Below are 19,180 nucleotides of genomic sequence, written 5' to 3'. Positions count from 1 at the left end.
TTTACAGTTGGCTTAGTGTGAGGGTCAGTGTTTTGCAGAAAGTCACACCCTAGTAAGTGACTGCTCTCCTTCTCTTCCCCTACGCTGTTCGAAAACAGACGTTCCAAAGCCATATATTGCTGTTGTCGCTCTCCCCATCATGGCCCCTCCCTGACATACATCATTCACTTCTCAAATAACCTTCTATTCGTAATAGACACTCATTTAAGTTTGGCAGTTTTCATTTTGGATTAAAAACAGCATCTTATTTACTTGAAAGCCATGGACTAGATTTGAGAATCTCTTCCAGGGACCCTGTCCATGACTCTAATGCCTTTTATTGACGGGATGATGGGGTCACATGGTGGTGGCAGAGGCTGTGTGGGCAGTGGCAATGTGCCACATCAAAGAGTCATCAAGAATGTGCCTCGTCTGGCACCTAATGGTCACCACATTGAGAAACATTCATTTTATGAGTAGAATCCATGGGAACTGCAATATCATAACTTTTATGTTGAACTTTCTGGGGTGCCTAAAATAAATATACACATTTATGTTATGCAAAGAAGAGATGGTCACTACTCTGAAAGAGTTTACAAGCCAAGGCAGAGAAACCACCAAGGGAAGCCATGTCCTATATACTATAAACTCACACACTTGTCTCAGTTACAGATCTCCTGATGGAGGAACAATTATGGCATTATATTTATTGCTTTTCTATTGTTAATTGTTTAAGAAAAGGCTCTTGTATGAATCAAATCTGCCAGCAGAAAGACATTATATTTGCTTAGCTGGGTTTCCTTCCAGAGTACATGTAATTGTGAATTCCAAAGACAGCCCCTGCCAAGCACTTTTGGCTTTAAGTGAGTCACAGGTCTTATAATTAAACCTACTACTATTAGCCCCTGGTAACTGAAAGCTAGTTAGAAACTTGTCATGGTTTTCCTAGCTGTCATTGTCTCACTAATAACTTCCCGAAGCTTTTTGCTTTGTAACAGTATAAATAGCTAAATTAAAATTGTGTAGGAGTTCTTTTAAAATTGATAAAAGCTATATAAATGAAAGTAATTATAATTAATGAATAATGATACTAAAGATTGCATTTGTCAGGCAAGAATTTTTAGGCACTTTGCACATCCACTATTACAAGCGGCACTATCTGTATTGGATAGATACCCACATGGGGCTAGAGGACTTTCCATACTACATATGGAAAGTAACAGGGTAAGGGGAGGTACGAAGCATGTGTGTGAGTGTGTGTATGTGAACATTTATACAAATCTACGATTCAAGTTGAAAATCTCCATCATTTAGCTATTCAATATCTTCTCATCTCTCTGTGTTTTGTTTTGTTTTTCAAAATGGGGGCATTTATTGTTGTCAATCAAAAAATTACGAAAGATACCCAGAATGCGATGAAATACAAAGCTTCTAAATGAAAATCTTCCTACTTGTAACTCAGATCACATTACAAAAGAAAAATATCTTGGAAAACAGAAGGGTTAGAAAGAAATCATAGACTCCTAAAATCAGAGGAAACCTGGAGACCATGCTAAACCAACCCTACACATTAGAATTTAGTGTGTGTTTTAAAAGGCTACCAGTTGATTATGTTAAACAAATTTACCAGTTACACCAAGAAAAAAATCCAGCCCTAAAGGAACTTATAGTATGGTCCAAGTTCTTACCTTGGAGTTGCTGACGAAAATTATTGGGACTTTCCTAAAGCCTTCAGGGTAAATGTAGTCTTGTGATATTGGTTTAGTTATTTCTTCGTAGCTAAGAGCAAAATTATCTTCTTGCAGCAATTAATGGACTAATACAACTTTTCAGTGCTCCCTTTAATTAAAAAGGAGAAAGGAATATTTCTAATTGAAATATAATTTTTGCGAATGATAGGATAATTTATAGCTAGAATTAGTGTAATTTTAAAAATGAAATTAGGGCTTTCTGCTTACTGCCTTGAAGTACACCTTTTTATACTGTGCTATATTTTATTTATCCAAACCACAACTATTTATTGAGTATATACTGATTACTAGACGCTGTGAGAAATGGAAAAAAGTAAGTACAAAGGAGATTGATTTTATTAGTTCTCCCAAGGGTAATAAATTCTAGAGGTTTGTTATAATTTTCTATGTATTTATTTGCTCTCTTACCCTTCCCCCAGAAAGAGTGGTATTAGAAGTACACAGAAAAGTAGAAAGGATAACAAAATAATTCAACACAAAGAGAAAATAAGGAGCAAGGGGTACAATTAGTTCAGAAAAAGGAGTAGCTCATAAACCTAGAGATTTACTTAAGATAGATGGTGTGTCAAATGATACTCAAGGCCAGACAGATGACCAGTGACAATATTCACATGGATTATAAGAGTAAAAATGTACCCATTCTTGAGGCGATCTTTAGCTTCTTATACCTGATACCAAGTGATGTATCAAACAATATCGTCTAGTCCATGGCATGTCTATAATTAATAAATTCAACAGCAAGTTTCATACAGTTGGTTCTTTTTCTTAAAATGAGTTTTATCTTGCCCTGATACCAAAGGCAGAAAATGTACAAAATGGAAGAGAACAAAAAGAACAGCAGAGAGTTAATTTTTATTTTCTGACTACAACTTGAAGCTGTAGAATTAGGTTGAGAGAATTAGGTTGTAGTTGATGAGCAGTTTCACCAAAGCTACAGTGAGTTACTCTTCTCACAGGGATCTATTTCCCAGCCACTGGGAGAAAGGTCCTTTCTCAATAGTCCTAGAATCTTCACTTTGTGTTTTCCAGGGTTGTGGATGTTTCTCGATGTCATACTTGATCAGAAACTTTCTGTCTGGTTATTACATTTACCCTTCTTCATCCACTCTTCATTTACTTTGTCAGTTGACACATGTTTAGTGAGCAGCTACTTTGTGCCGAATAGGTTGCAGAAATAATAAGAATCTTACTAGTAGTAAGATAATAAGATAATAACAATAGCTACCATTTATTGAGCATTTATTAGTGAGAAACGCCATTCTACAAATTTCATTGTGTGCCTTAACGAATACCCATCATAATAGGTACAAGGAGGAAATTAAAGTGTGAAGATAAAGATCAGGGACGCTCACAGTCTAGGGCGGGGGTGGGGGGAGGATTTTTATACATAAATGATTACCTCAATATTTGTTGAAATATAAAGGGATATATGAGATGTCACTTGGTGAGGAACAGGCAGCACGGACTGAGTGCTTCAGAGAGAAGGTACTTTTGAAGGATAACTAGGAGTTTGTCAGATGGCCAAGGGGGAAAGGATTTCAGGAGAAGGGGCAAATACACAGACATAAAGGCATAAAATGCTAAGTGTGGTATCTATTGAAAATTGAAAGTGCTTCAGAATAACTAGAACATGGTATGTTATTGGGTGGGTATGGTAGATAAGTCCTAAAAGACAGGCAGGAAATTTAAAGTAATATTTTGTGGAGATAACTCTTGGTAAGAAAAGAAAAGTGTGATATCATCTATGTGTAGGGCAGAGACAGGAGCAGGCACCTTCTCCTGAAAGACCTATGTCACAGGCTCTAAAGAAAAAAATAAAGGGACGATTTCCTCCAGAAACCTTGGAGGAGAGGAGTGTATGCGGACAGTGTGTGTAAAGATAGTAGCCGGGTTAAGAGATGGAGTAAGGACTAAAGAAAGAGCCGTAAACATAAAGTCAGGGCCAATGGAACTAATAGGAACAGAGGCCAAATTGACCTGGGAAGGGTCTGCTTGGTACTGTGTTTTAAAGTATTGGCCATCAAGACATCAGAATTCTTTGAGATGCGCATATTCTTTGGTTCAGCAATTCACCTTCAGGAATTTTTACCTTAAAACAAATTAAGGTTGGGTGTATAGTTTTAGCTAAAGATAATTATCACAAGATTTCTTATATAACTAAAAATTAGAAGCAACTTACATGTCTAACAATAAGGGATTGATTAAATAAATTATGGAAAATCCATACAATGGAATAGAGGGCAGCTAAAAGAAATGGAAGAATATCTTTCTTATAGGAAAAGAGGCATGCTATAAAGTTATGGGGGAAATGTAGATAACTGTATAGTCAGTATAATTAATTAATTTTAATATTTGGCTGTGTCGGGTCTTAGTTGCAGCACGCAGGATCTTCGTTGCAGCATGTGGGACCTTTTGTTGCAGCGCAAAGCCTTCTCACTAGCTGTGGCATGCGGGTTTTCTCTTCTCTAGTTGTGGGGCTCAGGCTCCAGGGTGTATGAGCTCTGTAGTTGTGGCGCACGGGCTCTAGAATGCATCAGCTCTGTAGTTTGCTGCACACAGGCTCTCCAGTTGTGGCACGCAGTCTTAGTTGCCCCGCAGTATGTGGTATCTTAGTTTCCCAACCAGGGATAGAACCTGCATCCCCTGCATTGCAAGATGGATTCTTTACCACTGGACCACCAGGAAAGTCCCTAGTCAGTATAACTAAATCCTATGGTCCATAACAACTTCTACACAGAAAATAATGTTTGGAAGTGTATTAACCAAGATGTTCACAGTGATTGTCTCTTGGTAGAAGTATTACAGTTGACTCTCATCTTTTTGTTTTGCTCACCTGAGGTTACTAATTGTTTTTAACTCTGAACATGGATGATGTGTATAATAAGTCTGGCCTCTTTGTAGCAATTAAAGTTCATTTACTTAAGTGTCACCAAACACTGACTGTAGAGGGGGAGTGATGAGAGCCTATATTTGGCTGAATGAATAACCTAAAATGATAGTTGTGACATACCTCAATAGAAAATACAGTGTGCGCACTCCAGTTTCTTTAAAATGTGGATGAGCCTAGAACTGTATCTAGACTGTGGGTCCTTAAGGGACATACACAAGGAAAAAAAAAAGAAAACTTTTTAATAGAAGTAATTAATTTAATCATTACTTTAATAATCTAAACCAGAAATAACCCTGTATTGTGACAGCAAAGAGGGAAACTGAGACTCATCTGGCAAGACAGTTTGCTGGCCCCATTGTTCACTGTCATAGTTAAATCAATCACCTGAAAAGGGTTATTATTAACAGGAGGTGGGGAACGACTGAGCTCTGAAAATTTGCCTTAAAAATTCGCTTCAACCCAGGAATTCTACTCCCAGGCACCTTTCTCCAGATAAGTCCATGTACATGGAAAATGTCCATCCAATGGAGTTTCTTGCATTACTGTTTATAAAAGAATAATGTTTTAAAAAATAAGAATGTCCATCTTAGAGAATTGGGTATATAAATTATATTATAGCAACACTATGAAATTCTATGCAACCACTAAAAATAACATGCTAACATGGTAACAATACCCCAAACACACTAAGTTTTTTTAAAAAGGCTAATAAGTGTAATATTAGTGTCCCATTTATGTTTTAACAGAGGACCTTAAATGTTATTCTATATTTTGATAGTTGGAATTTTTAAAATTTATACTCAGCAGGCACTTGCATTTTTTTAAATAAACAGACATAAAAATCAAATAAATAATTCTAAAAATACATGCAGTATCATGAAATTACAATTTCTGATATATTTAAAATAGTTTATTATAGAATTCTATAAATATTTATGGGATTATGTTCATGATGAATAACTTAGGCCCCTCCAAATCTTAGTGTTTTTAACCAAATTAATTGGTAGCTTTATTGCAGAAGATAAAAGTCTATTCCAAGTCTTCTCAGTTTTCTTATACTTTATGAAATATAAAATTTCCCTTAAAGAAAATAAAACCACACAGCTCACTACCATTATCAGTTAACTTTTCCCATTTATTAATTAATTCTTGAAAAATTTTTATAAATCCTGTACTATATGTCTGGCACAGCAGAATAAAAGGCAGAAATGGTCCTGTTTTCTGTGGAGCTTATAGTATTTTGAACACCTAACTACATGGTACAAACTTAAAGAGGTAGCAGACACTAGTAGACAGAGTTTCTGGTGTTAAAAGAGCCACAGACTAGTTCAAACAAAAGCAATGTATAGATGAATAAGAGATATGCAAATTATATGCATATGTGATATACATGTACATGAATATCATAAATATACATTTCATATATTTAATCACCTCCATGCCTAACCATGCTCATTTAAAAATAAATGATGCCGATAAGTAAATAAAGCAACTCAAATACTCAGGGCAGTTCAACAATCACTGCAATGTCAATAATTCAAAGAAAATTAACAATTGAAATGTCAAATCTGAGATACAGAAAATGAGTAAAATAGACCAACACAAAGAACATCTGGATTTAGGGAGTCTTTGACGGTTTAAAGACAGGCTAGGGACATAAAACTAATTTCCCTCCTATTAAGATTTTGCCTCTTCTGCTTATTGTGTTTAACTTCGTGGTATTTGGATTTCTCTGAAAGTTCCTAAAATGCCCTAGGCAGTCACACAGAGAGAGTTGGGACTATGGAAGAACATAATCTCTATTGTAGCTATTTTCACATTGAATTTCTAATTATGTGTTTACACATTCGTGTTCCCAACCAAACACAGCTCCTTGAGGGCAAAGATTCTGTTTTCTTTACCTTTTAGTTCCTAATACAGGGCATAGTTACTGGCATGGAAGAGATGTCTAATTGATACTGACTGAATACACAAGTATATAGTATTATGCAATCACAAGTTATTTTTCTGGGGTCAGCATTCACATGGGTACATGACTACTAAGATAAGTAGCCAAATTTATATGTATGTATGTAAATATATCTCATTTATATTTTATAATATATTTACAAATATATTTGTAATTAGGCCAATTATCTTAGTAGTCACTCATATGTGTAAAGATTGCCATAAATAATCAAGGGCAACTGACAGGCAATATCCCACAAAACCCCCTTTACAGCTCAGGAATGAAAAAAAGAGGCCTTTGCAGAGGGGAAGAGAAGCAGAATCAACCCTCCATTATCTGCTCACACTATGAGAAAACTCTTTATGACCAGTCTTGACAAAACTGGGTTACTGTGATTCCAGTATTATTGTTTTATCCCAACACACAGTGTCCTACAGCGGGGGTCCCCAACCCCTGGGCCGTGGAACCCTACAGGCCCCGGGTCTGTTAGGAACCAAGCCGCACAGCAGGAGGTGAGCGCCGGGCGAACCAGCGAAGCTTCATCTGCCGCTCACCTTCGCTGGCATTATCGCCTGAACCATCGCCCCCATCGCTGGCATTACCACCTGAACCATCCCTCCGCATCGCTGTCATGACCGTCTGAACCATCCCTCCCCATCTGTGGAAAAATAGTGTCCACAAAATTGGTCCCTGGTGCCAAAAATGTTGGGGACCACTGTCCTATAATACTGGGATTAATAGAAGGTGATAAGTGATTCTCCCTAGTAATGAAAGCATGTATTCAATATGCCTACAGACTGAGGATTCAAGAAAGGGGAAAAGTATAGCCAATTATGATTCTGCATAATTTGGAAGTTCTTGATTTTGAACCAAAGTTTTTATAATCCGTCACTAGTTATCAAATCTTAGTAGCGAGACTAAAAATGTCTTCCATTTCATCATCACTAAGAACGTAGGAAACTTGCTTCCTCTTACCCAGGCTGAATTTGAATACCCATCTTGAAATCTGTAAAAAGCCTTTGGCTGTCAATGCTAATTAATTTCTTGACAGGAGATTTGTCCTTCGTTTTGAATAAATACAGTGGTTTTAATTGTGGGACTACCTAGTTCAAAACAAATGCGTAAGCAGTTACTGTATTAAGTGTGTGTTTGCTTTTGTTTGCAGAAAGCGCTGGATGCCACTTTTACGTCTGGGCAATTCTAGCCTTCCTGGGTTTAGCTCTGACTATATCACTGATCTTTAACATTTTCCACTATGTGGAAAAGCAGCGACGAGGTAAGACATTTTGAGAAATAGCCATATGATACCTGCTTGAATGGAGATTGAGTCACTGGAAAACCCACAGAAAAATACAATTTTATGAAATGTTATTCAATAGGATATTTTTATCTGTAGAAAATCTATTTGATACATTTTTTCACCATGAGGGTTCTCTTGATTTAAGCGTGTAATCATGTTAGAAATGTAAATAGACTCCCAAGTTTAGCTTTATCTCTACCAGAGGGTATAGAGTAGGAAAGGACTATCCTGTGAAAATGTATTTTTCCATCTTCCAGTTGAAAACTCATGAAATTGTAGCCTATTCTGGAGCGTCTGTAAAGGTTCTCTCTGGTGTGTAATGAGCAGAGTGAAGACTAGCTCTTTAAGGTTCCACTCAAGTCTACTCAAACTTCTCAGCATCCTTCACGGCCTTGAGAGTGCAGCAGGCTCGGGTGGAATCAGAAGGGAAGTGGAAAAGGGATAGACTGAACTGTGGGCTTGTTATCAAACACTCCCAGGATCTAGGATCTGCCACCAACAGCTTCTCTTTTCAGTAAGCTGGGCAGAAGTTTTAATCACGTGGCTTTCACCCTCCTGTGCCATGATTGAATTCGTGTGGTGCGCAGCAAGTGGCACAATATTTGCACACTGTAGGCACTCAGCACAGGGTATGTATACTGAATACAAGGATGGGTAAATGGAGGAATGAAAGCTCAGCTATTTCTGGGAGTGCACAATGTTTTAGAGCCAAAAAACTCTTGGGGGCAGGACATTTAAGTGGTAAATAGAAAAGGTAAATACATTTTCTTTAAACAGATGAAAATAAATAAGGCAAAGTTAACAAAACTAAGTTAGACACGTGTCCAAGAAAAAGTACATGAAACTAAGTTAGAACAATGGTCAGATTCCAGGGAGAGTCCTTGATCCTCCTAAGAGTGTCTTCTCAAGTGTTGATGATGCTAATGTAAGGTATGAAGAAGGCATTATTGTCATGCAGATTTGAAAAAAAAGATGAGAGGCACTAGCAAATGAAGTGACATGGCTGAGGTCGCACATCTATTCAACACCAAAATCAAGGATAAATGCTCAGTTTTTCTCATTATCTGTTTAGAACAGTTTCCGCCAGCACATGCTACTTTTAACTTGTTGACCAAGTGTCCTTAGCCAGAAACCCAACACTCTTTTAGGATCTCTGTTATACCATTTCTATGCCTAAGATGAAATTCCAGCTAAGCAACACTTTTCATTAGCAACAATTTCAGTAGCTATTTTTTTTCATTCATTATACTGACAGATTTTACCAAATATCAAGAAACAGATCATCTTAACTATACATATACAACTATTTCAGAGGATAAAAATGAGGAGACATTTCCCAACTCTTTTATGAAGATAGTATAACCTCAGTACCTAAACCAGACAAGGACAATACTAGAAAGGAGAACTATGTAAATAAATATCTAAATAAAATGCTAACCAAAATAAAAACCAACATTATTAAAAAAAGAAATGTCATGACCAATTGAGATGTATCCTAAGAATAGCAAGAATGGTTTAACATTAGAAACCCTATTTTTACAGTCTGCCACTTAACAGATTATAGGAGAAACCCACGCAATCATCTCAATAAATGCAAAAGCAAAACGCATTGCATTAAATTTAACACCTATTCATGATTTTAAAATAAAACAACAAACAAACCTCTTAGCAAACAGAATAGAAGAAAACATTTAGCTATAAGCAGCATCTTCTCATCAAGGGTGGTGTGGGGGTTAAGATTGTGGACTCTGATATTAAAATATTTGGGATTCAAATCCCAGCTCTGCCTGTTAGCTGTGTGACATTGGGCAAATGTTACAAATTGTTTTGTTGTTATTGTTTTTTATTGGAGTATTATTGTTTTACACTCTTGTGCCAGTTTCTGCTGTACAACAAAGTGAATCAGCTGTATTTATACATATGTCCCCATATCCCTTCCCTCTTGAGTCTCCCTCCCTCCCTATCCCACCGCTCTAGGTCATCACCAGTCATTGAGTTGATTTCCCCTGTTAGGCAGCAGCTTCCCATTAGCTGTTTTACATTTGCTAGAGTATATATGTCAACACGACTCTCTCACCTCATCCCAACTTCCCCTCCCCTCATCCCACATCCTCAAGTCTGTTCTCTACATCTGCATCTTTATTCTTGCCCTGACAGTGGGTTCATCAGTCCATTTTTTTAGAGTTCGTATATATGCATTAGCATACGGTATGTGTTTTTCTCTTTCTGGCTTACTTCGCTGTGTATGACAGACTCTAGGTCCATCCATCTCACTACAAATAACTCAATTTCATTCTTTTTTATGGCTGAGTAATACTCCATTGTATATATGTGCCACATCTGCTTTATCCATTCATCTTGATATGCATTTAGGTTGCTTCCATGTCCTGGCTGTTGTAAATAGTGAGTAGCTATTTTTTAAATCAAATATTTTTTCAGACTAACAAAATTTTTATGTCAGTGCAAGATGACCCATCAAACATCTTCTAAAAAGTTTCCTTCCTTTATAGAAAGGAGAGCTAAAAGAAGTACTTTTCTGTAGACAATAGCTTAAGATGACTATATTTTAATTTCTTTATTTAAATATTTAATGAATGCAGATAATATTGTCACCTGAATTAGTACTAGGTGAGTTGAGAGCTATAAAAGGTGAAATAATTTAAGGTGGGAAACAGGACAAAAATAATTATCTGAACGAGTACTTCACTCTTCCATTGAGTTCAGAGGAAATCCTCTGGAGATTTGTGTGGGGCAGGGGAACAAGTGGGTTCATGTGTTTAACTTAAACCCAACTGTCTAGCTTAAATTTATCGAGCAATTTGACCTATTTACTTTCAACCTAAATAGTCCTTTTTTTTTCAGCCCTATGACTACATTGAATTGTGGTGAATATGAATGTTTAGAATAACTTTTTATCAATGTGATCAAGATCAGTACTGGTCTAATTTTACTGACCTATTACTTCTGCCCCAGAAGTACTTGGCTGTACTAGTCTTTTACAGCACAATGTGAATAGGTTTTCCAATTCTCATTTTGGTTGTTTGTGCATTGGAACTTACTTATCTATAATCATTCTATTTTTCTACCATACAAACTCTTTTTGGGGAGTTATTTGCTAATGATGATTCGTTGACCACTCTATGGGGATATATGTATACATGTGGCTGATTCACTTTGTTGTACAACAGAAACTGACACAATACTGTAAAGCAATTATATGCCAATAAAGATAAGAAATAAATAAAGACAGTTGCCTAACTAAAAAAAGCAGGCTTTTTTTTTCCCCTAAAAGACAGATTTCTTTTTTTTTTTTCCCTTCTTTTTAATTGTACAAACACTTACCGCCTCAGGCATGCTGTACATAACTCTATGGCCTAAAATCAACAGAGTAGGAAGGAGTGCTATAAAAAACCAGGAAATTGTACATTACATTTATTGATGTACTTTTAAAAATCAATTTCAGTTCCCTCAATTGTTTTTAAAATCATGGCTTTTGAAGTCAAGGTGACCTGATTGAGAGCTCTGTTTTCAGGGTCTACCTGGAAGATCTTGTCTGAGTAACATAACTGAGTTTCAAGTTTCTTACCTACAAAATGTAGAAAATACTATCTAGGCCATAGGGCTCTTGTGGGAAGTATGTAGACACCTTACCACAGTGCTAGAGATTTAGTAGGTGCGTCCTGGACAGGGTACAGCCCACGTTACTATTCCTGGTGGCCCTGGTGCTTGCTTCCCTCCTTCCACAAATGTCTGTTAAAGGTTTACTGTGGCTTCATGTTATCTCGTTTAATTTTAGTCTGCTGTTTCAGTGAACAATAGTTTCTCTGGCTTCTTCACCCCTCCCACCGTCCCTGAACTCTCTAAGTCCTCTCCAGCTCTCATCCCACTTCTTGCCCGCATCTCTTTATTATTGAACTTCTCTACGATACCCTGAGTTGTAGCGATAACGGTTGTGTTCAAAGTCACATACAGGTTCATTTTAGAGAGTTTTCTGTAGGCTTCCATGGAATTGGTTCTAAACATTAGTCTGTCTCAAATTAATTTATTTGAGCAGTAAAGAGCTAAAGATGTCTCGAATGCATCCCTCTTCTGTACCCACACCAGCCCCTTCAGGGTGATCTCATGCCCTACAGAGGCACATGAGCCCAGTGGGTTGCCCTGCTGCAGAGTCCTGCCTCTGCCTTTCTAAGAATGGTAAAAAAGACAGAGCCCCCGGGGGAGGGGGAGAAACGGACACCTAGGGAGAGCGGGGAGCCGAGACGTGCCAGAGTGCTCCAGCCCCCAGCGCAGCCCCCCTGGCGCTCAGGCCCCTCACCGCAGCCCTGCCGCATCAAGCCCACCAGCCAACGACACTACGCCCTCCCCCAGGTCCGAGCCAGGCCCAAGGGGCTCTGTCTGATGACTCCAGGCAGGTGAAGTGTCCAGAAGGGGAGTCACAGTTTTAGCACTGGGTCAAGTATAGGGATGGGGTATTACCGCGTGCCCTCATGTGCACCTTCCCATCCTTTTAGGACTCCCTCTTTCCCCCACACCCCACCCCACCCCAATCCCTCAGACCTGCAATCTGCTAGGAATTATGATACCCCCCACTTCCAGCAGGACTTGGGTTGGGTCATGGGTAGGCACCCACCCCCCGCCCCACACACACACCCCATCTGCCACCCCCACCCCGACCCTGGGCTCATGGGTCCAGAAAAAAACAAAAAAAGACTGAGGGTTTACTCAACCTTTACTCCTCAGCGTTACCCTGGGTGTCGCACTTTATAGGTGTGTACATCTAAGATTAGCCTTGGAACAGTGTTTGTTGTTCCAAAAGAAGGCCCTTTATTTTTACCCCATTTCCCCTTTTTCTCTCTGCAGCCCTTTCCCAGCCACTTAAGTATTACTAATGGCTGCCATCCTTTCTACTTCATGTGAGCAAACAGCACTGTCTTTCTTTCTCACCCAGAGATTCCAAGTGGATTTGGGATTAGCTCTGCAAACGGTTTGTCCTCCTGAAGACGCCTCCCTGCTCTCTTTCTCTTGGACAGGCAGACTAGAAGAGATTCGATCACATCAGCCACCTTTTCCGCCCCTTGGTCTGTGCCCACAATGCCCCTGCATCTGGCCTCATGTAACTTTTTATTTTTACATCTTTGTGCTATTCTTTGTGGCTAAGAAACTTGCAAGATATGACTCCACCTTGGCGAACAGTCAGTGAATAAGTTTTGCTGGTGTATTAAATAGCTTACAAAAGAAAATCTCTATCCCAGCAACAATGCAGTATCTACACATTCAATCAGATAGACAAGATAAGCCTCTCCTTGATGTTTTCTGTAGCAGGGCTAGGTAGAAGCTTTGAAATGGAGTTCTCCCTTCCCCCAAAATAAATCTTTCATTTTTATGTGATTCTTTGTCCAAATCTGTTCTTTAGGAGGATTATATTTATTTCTTTTTCTGATAGGAATGCATTCACTTTTTCTTCCTTTAAGTCTAAAAAATATTCTTTAAACTTTCTTTTCTGTTTTGAGAAGGATAAAGAACTAGATGGTTTGCTCATACATCAAAGTCCTATCAGTGTATCTCCTATTTGCTAGAAAATCATGGCCCATATTTCACATAAAAATGTATCATAAAATTTGTATTATGGAGTTTAAACCGTGTGCTCTTTTTTTCTTGTTGATATGTATCGCACATGGAAGGGTGAACACTATAAAGGGGAAAACAAATGAAAAAATGTCAACTCACACCCTTTCAACCATGAACCTGACCACAGTGTTTATATCTGAATCACAGGAGAGGATTAAGAAAACTCATCCAGCTTTTCTCACACAGAGTCTTGCAAACGTAACTGCTTTATAATAAAATAAAAACTGTTATTTTATTAAATATAACTGAAATGTTTAAGCAGCTTTTAAATCATGCCATTTATTTTTAAATAAACCTATAAGCCCTCATGACAGAGCAAGCTTTTCAGGAGCCTGAGCTGTGGACCTTTCTCCTTTGCTGTAACCGCGAAACCTTTGATTGCTATACCCCTATTTAAAGAGATCATATTCTATCACACTTCTTATAGTATTATAAAACTAAAACCACACAAGTACTTATTGTCCCGCTCCAGATTATACATTTAAATTTTAAGTGGTGTGATATGGTGACCTTGAACTTTTAAAGTTCCCTTTCAGGGTGCTCCTTCGATACAGTTTGTTTTGATGTATAATGTCCTTTATCCAGTACTTATTTTCTCCTTCTTCACGTGTTTCAGTTCCCTCTCCTTCCATCTAAGTATCACATTATTATATCGTATCCTTTTTATAGTTGTTTCTCTTTCCTTTTTCACACAAAGCTTTTTGGGCTAAATTTTTTTTCCCTTGCTTTTCTCTGCTGCTAATACATCGAACTACATTTTCCTTTTCCTTCTATAGAGCTATCCTTTTACAAATTACAGCAGTTTATTTTCCAGGCACCATTATTTAGACTCTAAGCACCTCCAATTGGAAAATCTACCTTATCTTTAAGAAATATTAGTCTGTTTGGAGAAATATTTTTATTATACCTATTGTTTTCTTATTCCACTATTTTTTTTATCTTTTCTTTGAATTTACTACTCAGTTGGTGACAATCTTCTTGAGAAAGGTAAGATTTTGTTATTTCATTTCAAATCAAGATTTATAAATCTTTTATCTTTAAAATAGCATTTAAATTATATCGACTACTTTTCAGCTAATCCATTTAATGAAGAAACTTCGCAATTCAAATCTGCATAATTAAACATGGCTTGTTATAGGATATGGATTTAGAATGTATAACATTGATGATCAACTTTGTCATTTTCTAAAAATATTTTTACATAAATTACTTCATTTATCTTCCACATCTACTCCATGATATAGGCATTATTAACACTACTTTATCAATAAAGTAAGAATCAGAATTTTACAATGCTTTGCATGTTCATTTGCAATGAAATGCATTTAAGAGCTGGTACCCAAATCCAGCTCTTAAATGTATTACCTTATTCCTAACTTTGAATTTATCCCATGATACATCAGGCTACAGGTTGACTAAATTCTTGTGTATGCACTTCAACTTCAGGTGGATTTGAATAATAATTAATGACCCGAGTATAAATATGTACTTCATACAAAAAGAAATCAATACATACTTTCTATTTTCTAGTTAACAATTTTCTAGTCCATATTAATTTTTATTCCTATGCTTACTGATATTATTTACATTTCTCAAGCTTTCTGATTTTGCTGGGCTTCCAGAAACTTGTGGCTACTGTGCAGCCATAGACTTCTCTAGGCTTCTCCCAGCATCCATGTTGCGTTCGTATTCACAAGAGTAGTCTGCAGGTAGTTGAAAGCAGCTGCTTCTCTTAGATGCGGTCCATGGTAAGACATTTACTGTGGGCTAGAAGAAGCATATTTCTGACAGATTCCAAATGCCTTGCATTCATCACTTTCCATCCCATAGCTGCTTGATGTTTGTGCTTTGCAAAAACTTCCTGCATTTGGTCCTTCACAGAATTCTTCCAAGCACATTGACTTGTGACATGTCCGTTTCACCCTCCAATGTGGTGATTTTAATAATTTGTTTGAAACATTATTGAATAACGTTTCTCTAAGAGTTAATGACCTCTCTGGAGAATAACTCAGCATTGTTGCACATACATCTAACTAAAAATAATCTTTGTAGTTGTTTGGTGACTTGCTCAGTTATTGGGAAATGTTTTTGTTAGTTTCTTACCAACGTAGTGTTTTTCAAATGTTAAAACTGAAAGATCACCATTTGATTGCTGTTGTCTCTGAGTCACTGTCAGAGACTTAGATAATACTGGGCTTCACTTTTTTCTTTTTTTTTTGTCTGTGTTGGGTCTTTGTTTCTGCATGTGGGCTTTCCCTAGTTTTGGCGAGCAGGGGCTGCTCTTCACTGGGGTGTGCGGGCTTCTCAGTGCAGAGCATGGGCTCTAGGCGCACGGGCTTCAGTAGTTGTGGTACGCGGGCTCAGTAGTTGTGGCGGATGGGCTTAGTTGCGCTGTGGCATGTGGGATCTTCCTGGACCAGGGCTTGAACCCGTGTCCCTTGCATTGGCAGGCAGATTCTTAACCACTGCACCACCAGGGAAGTTCTGGGCTTCACTTTCTATGCCAGTTTTCTTAAGATTTTGGTTTTTCTTTAACGCCAGGTTTAAAAATATGCAATCAAAATATAATAAATATCATATTATATACATCTATCCAGTTCAAAGAAAATTGATTGATGAACAGGTGATACAGACTTCATAATTTTTATCTTTATTAAAACTGAACTCAATTTCTCTTAATTTCCTCCAATTATTGCCTCTCTAAAAATTTCTTGAAAGTATTTTTTCCAATTTTGAATACACATATTTAATTCAAAGTAAAAATACCTCCTTTCATTTGGTGCTGAACCACCACCTCCAAGTTTCAACAGTGGATACTTCCTGAGTTTGGCACATAATTTTTTTGTGATTTTACAATCTTACATCAAATCTCTGGTCAGTCTTGTTTTTGCAGACCAGCATATTGTTTCATTTAAAAGTCATTCTACTGTTTTGATTAATTTTAGAGACTGTGTTGCCAACTTTTTCCAGATTTCTTCTCTCTAGAACCCTTATCTCTCCTTAACTCTCTATGTTTATCATGTGGATGAAATGGAATCACCACCAAAGAACCTTCCTGAACATGATTTTTATGTTGTTGTCACATACCAAGAAAGGTTAATGGGTGCTGCAAAATTAGGTAAATAAGGACATAAAGGGACTTTTTTCTAGGGACTTTTTTTTTTTTTTTTTTTTGATAAGGAAGAAAAGCCCATTCAAACAAGCAAAGGCAAAGAGGGAAATTTGTCAGAAGGAAGCAGAGGTGTTTTGTGGAACCCGAAGGCAGAAAGCACAGCTGTGCCCACAGCAGACTGCAACCATAGAAAAGGCAGGGACAGGGTTCCAGTGTACTCAGCTTGGTGTGCACCCTGCATAAAATGGCCACACATCTGGGCTCTGCATCGCTTCCAAACTGCACTGTATTTTCATTCCAGATTACCAAGCAAGAACATGATTGGCCCAAATCAGAGAATATCTTTATCCTTACGTCAAACGGTGGTGGTCAAGTGGCTTGATTAAAGATGTTAACTGACATTGAGGCTAAGCTCCCCTGAGAACATGCTCTAGAAAGTTTAACACATGTCAAAATTTCTTTTAATTTGTCTATTTTTAATATTTTTCAGATAAAATATACATGTACTCCGATGACTCCTTTCCCAGGTGCGTAGAAAATGAGTCATAGATAATGATTCCCAAGTAATAAGGAAAAGTAACGAATGTTATATTGCTTATAGGTTTGGCTCAGGAATGTTTCACTTGGGTTAAAAGAAAATGAAAAGTGAGTTTTAATTACTTTTACTTCCATCTGAAAAATAATAACATTTATAACATTATTATCTGCCCTAGTTACTTACTCATCCTGAGTCAATGAGAGAGCTGGATGAAGGACAAAATGAAACTCTAACCTGGTATCTACAGAATCCTCAATTTCGGATGCAGATATCCTAGATTATGATTCAGCTCAGAGTGTAAGAATGTAGTCTAATTAAATATAGAATTGCGTGGCTCTTAAGAACTCAAGGTGGACAGAAATCTGGCAATACCTAATACAATTTAAGATAGGTATGCACACATGCGTAAACAAGGATGCTTCATGCTGTGCCATTTCTAAGGGTATTGCCAACAAATAATTCTAACATAACATGCAATTATAGATATAACAACTTAATCTCTTATACTTATTGAGTTGCAGAAAAATTTGTATAGTATAACATCTTTTTAAAAGAAGGTTTATAATATAAATCATAGTAAAGAAGTTTCATTTTCTTGGACAGTATATTCTGACTCAAACATGTCATTAGACTGGAAATTTCTCTTTTAGGATTAAAAAAAATCTAGACTATTTCCTAGAGGACTTTTTAAGACCTTTTTGAAATGGTAAACTGAAAGGCTGAAACGGTCTTTCAAAAACATAGTCTTCTCCTATATAGTGAGAAAGCTCTGTAAGCTTTTTATTGGCCTCTAAAAGGTCTTTTTAAAAAAAAAATTCTTCATGTGGAAATGTCTCTGGAAGATTCAGATCTGGGCAACAGGCAGACCCACACAAAAAAGAAAATCTATATTTTATGACTATTTTTAGCATTGAATTCTATAACATGAGATAGTTTGAGTTGAGTTCATATCAAGAGTGATTTGCTGATTTTGGTTACAACAAAAAATATGACAAAAAGAACCCTACATAACCATGGAGAAGTTTATCTGATGATTGGTTTGATACTTGTTATTTGAAAGGTAGTTAAGGTGCAATGTGATAGAAAGTCTTGTGGTACGATCGTTCTACCAAAGACTGAGTTGGTGGTTTCTGCATTAGGTTGGGAAGAATCAGAAAGGAAAATTGGTAAATACCCATCTCAAAGCAAGTAATCTCTTAGCTGTAGGGAAAATTCAGAAAAGAGGCTGGTTCTTTCATAACATACGTACCTTCAATAAATGTTCATTCAACAAATAAGCATTTGTTAGACAATAGAGATACAAAGATGAAAAGATGCTGGTCCTTCCCTCAAGGACTGGATAATCTGTTATCTATTGTAATAAATCATTTAGGCAAAATTTGAATATATAATGTAGATTGTATCTATAAAAAGAGGCTGGCATATTAATTCACAAGTTTCTGTATGTACTTGGCAGCTTGCCTATTTCTCTGATTATGTAGTTTGAGAGCCAAAGTCGCCTTTATAGGAGAGTGTGGAGGCTTCAGGAAAAAAAACAAATGAACTACCTTCAGCCATTAAGACACAAACATTAAAACAGCAAGTGGAAATAAGGGCTATCTTTTTTAGGTAGGGCTAGAACTGTGGATGCTTCCTCAGTTCTTAGGTAGTTTGAGGCTAGGTAGAAGGGAGGCAAGCTTCCTTCACACTGGGTTCCCTGCTGCGCTGTCTGCCTGCTTCTACTCAACATCAACTTAGGTGGAAAGCTATGCTGGAGAGGAAAGAAAATTGCTTCTCTGATTTTATCTTCCAGCTTCCCCAAATCCCTGCCCTTCCTGCATTAGTAAGTCAGGAACGTGATCACTTTAAGGACAGCAAAGTGTCTATATCGAATAGAAAGTCCAATATGTACTTCCTGGCATTTACCCCCGGGGCCACTTTATTTTTCCTTTAAAGGTGATTCTACACAATCCTTGTCTTGTGATCTGTGTTAAGAGGATAATGCAATGAGAATATCATGGGTTTGAGATCCAAACAGTTCTGAATTTTAATCAA

The 19,180-nt window shown here is 37.3% G+C and overlaps 1 protein-coding gene across 2 annotated transcripts in view; it reads left to right on the top strand.

The window, feature by feature from the left end:
* The window catches only part of LOC130830307 (T-cell receptor-associated transmembrane adapter 1), a 33,399-nt gene that overhangs the window by 3,382 nt on the left and 10,837 nt on the right, over nucleotides 1–19,180 (top strand). Inside the window, exons 2-4 of one of the 2 annotated variants that reach the window (XM_057697475.1) lie at nucleotides 7,734–7,844; nucleotides 14,460–14,483; nucleotides 17,099–17,135. In XM_057697475.1, coding sequence (XP_057553458.1) covers nucleotides 7,734–7,844; nucleotides 14,460–14,483; nucleotides 17,099–17,135 — 172 coding nt within the window. The remainder of the gene's footprint in view (nucleotides 1–7,733; nucleotides 7,845–14,459; nucleotides 14,484–17,098; nucleotides 17,136–19,180) is intronic. The other variant, XM_057697476.1, reaches the window with a different exon arrangement.

This window comes from Hippopotamus amphibius, chromosome 10 (genome assembly GCF_030028045.1).
Source record: "Hippopotamus amphibius kiboko isolate mHipAmp2 chromosome 10, mHipAmp2.hap2, whole genome shotgun sequence".
In the NCBI taxonomy this organism is placed as follows: Eukaryota; Metazoa; Chordata; class Mammalia; order Artiodactyla; family Hippopotamidae; genus Hippopotamus; species Hippopotamus amphibius.
Note: the sequence above shows the minus strand (reverse complement) of the source record. Positions and strands in the feature narration are given on the sequence as shown.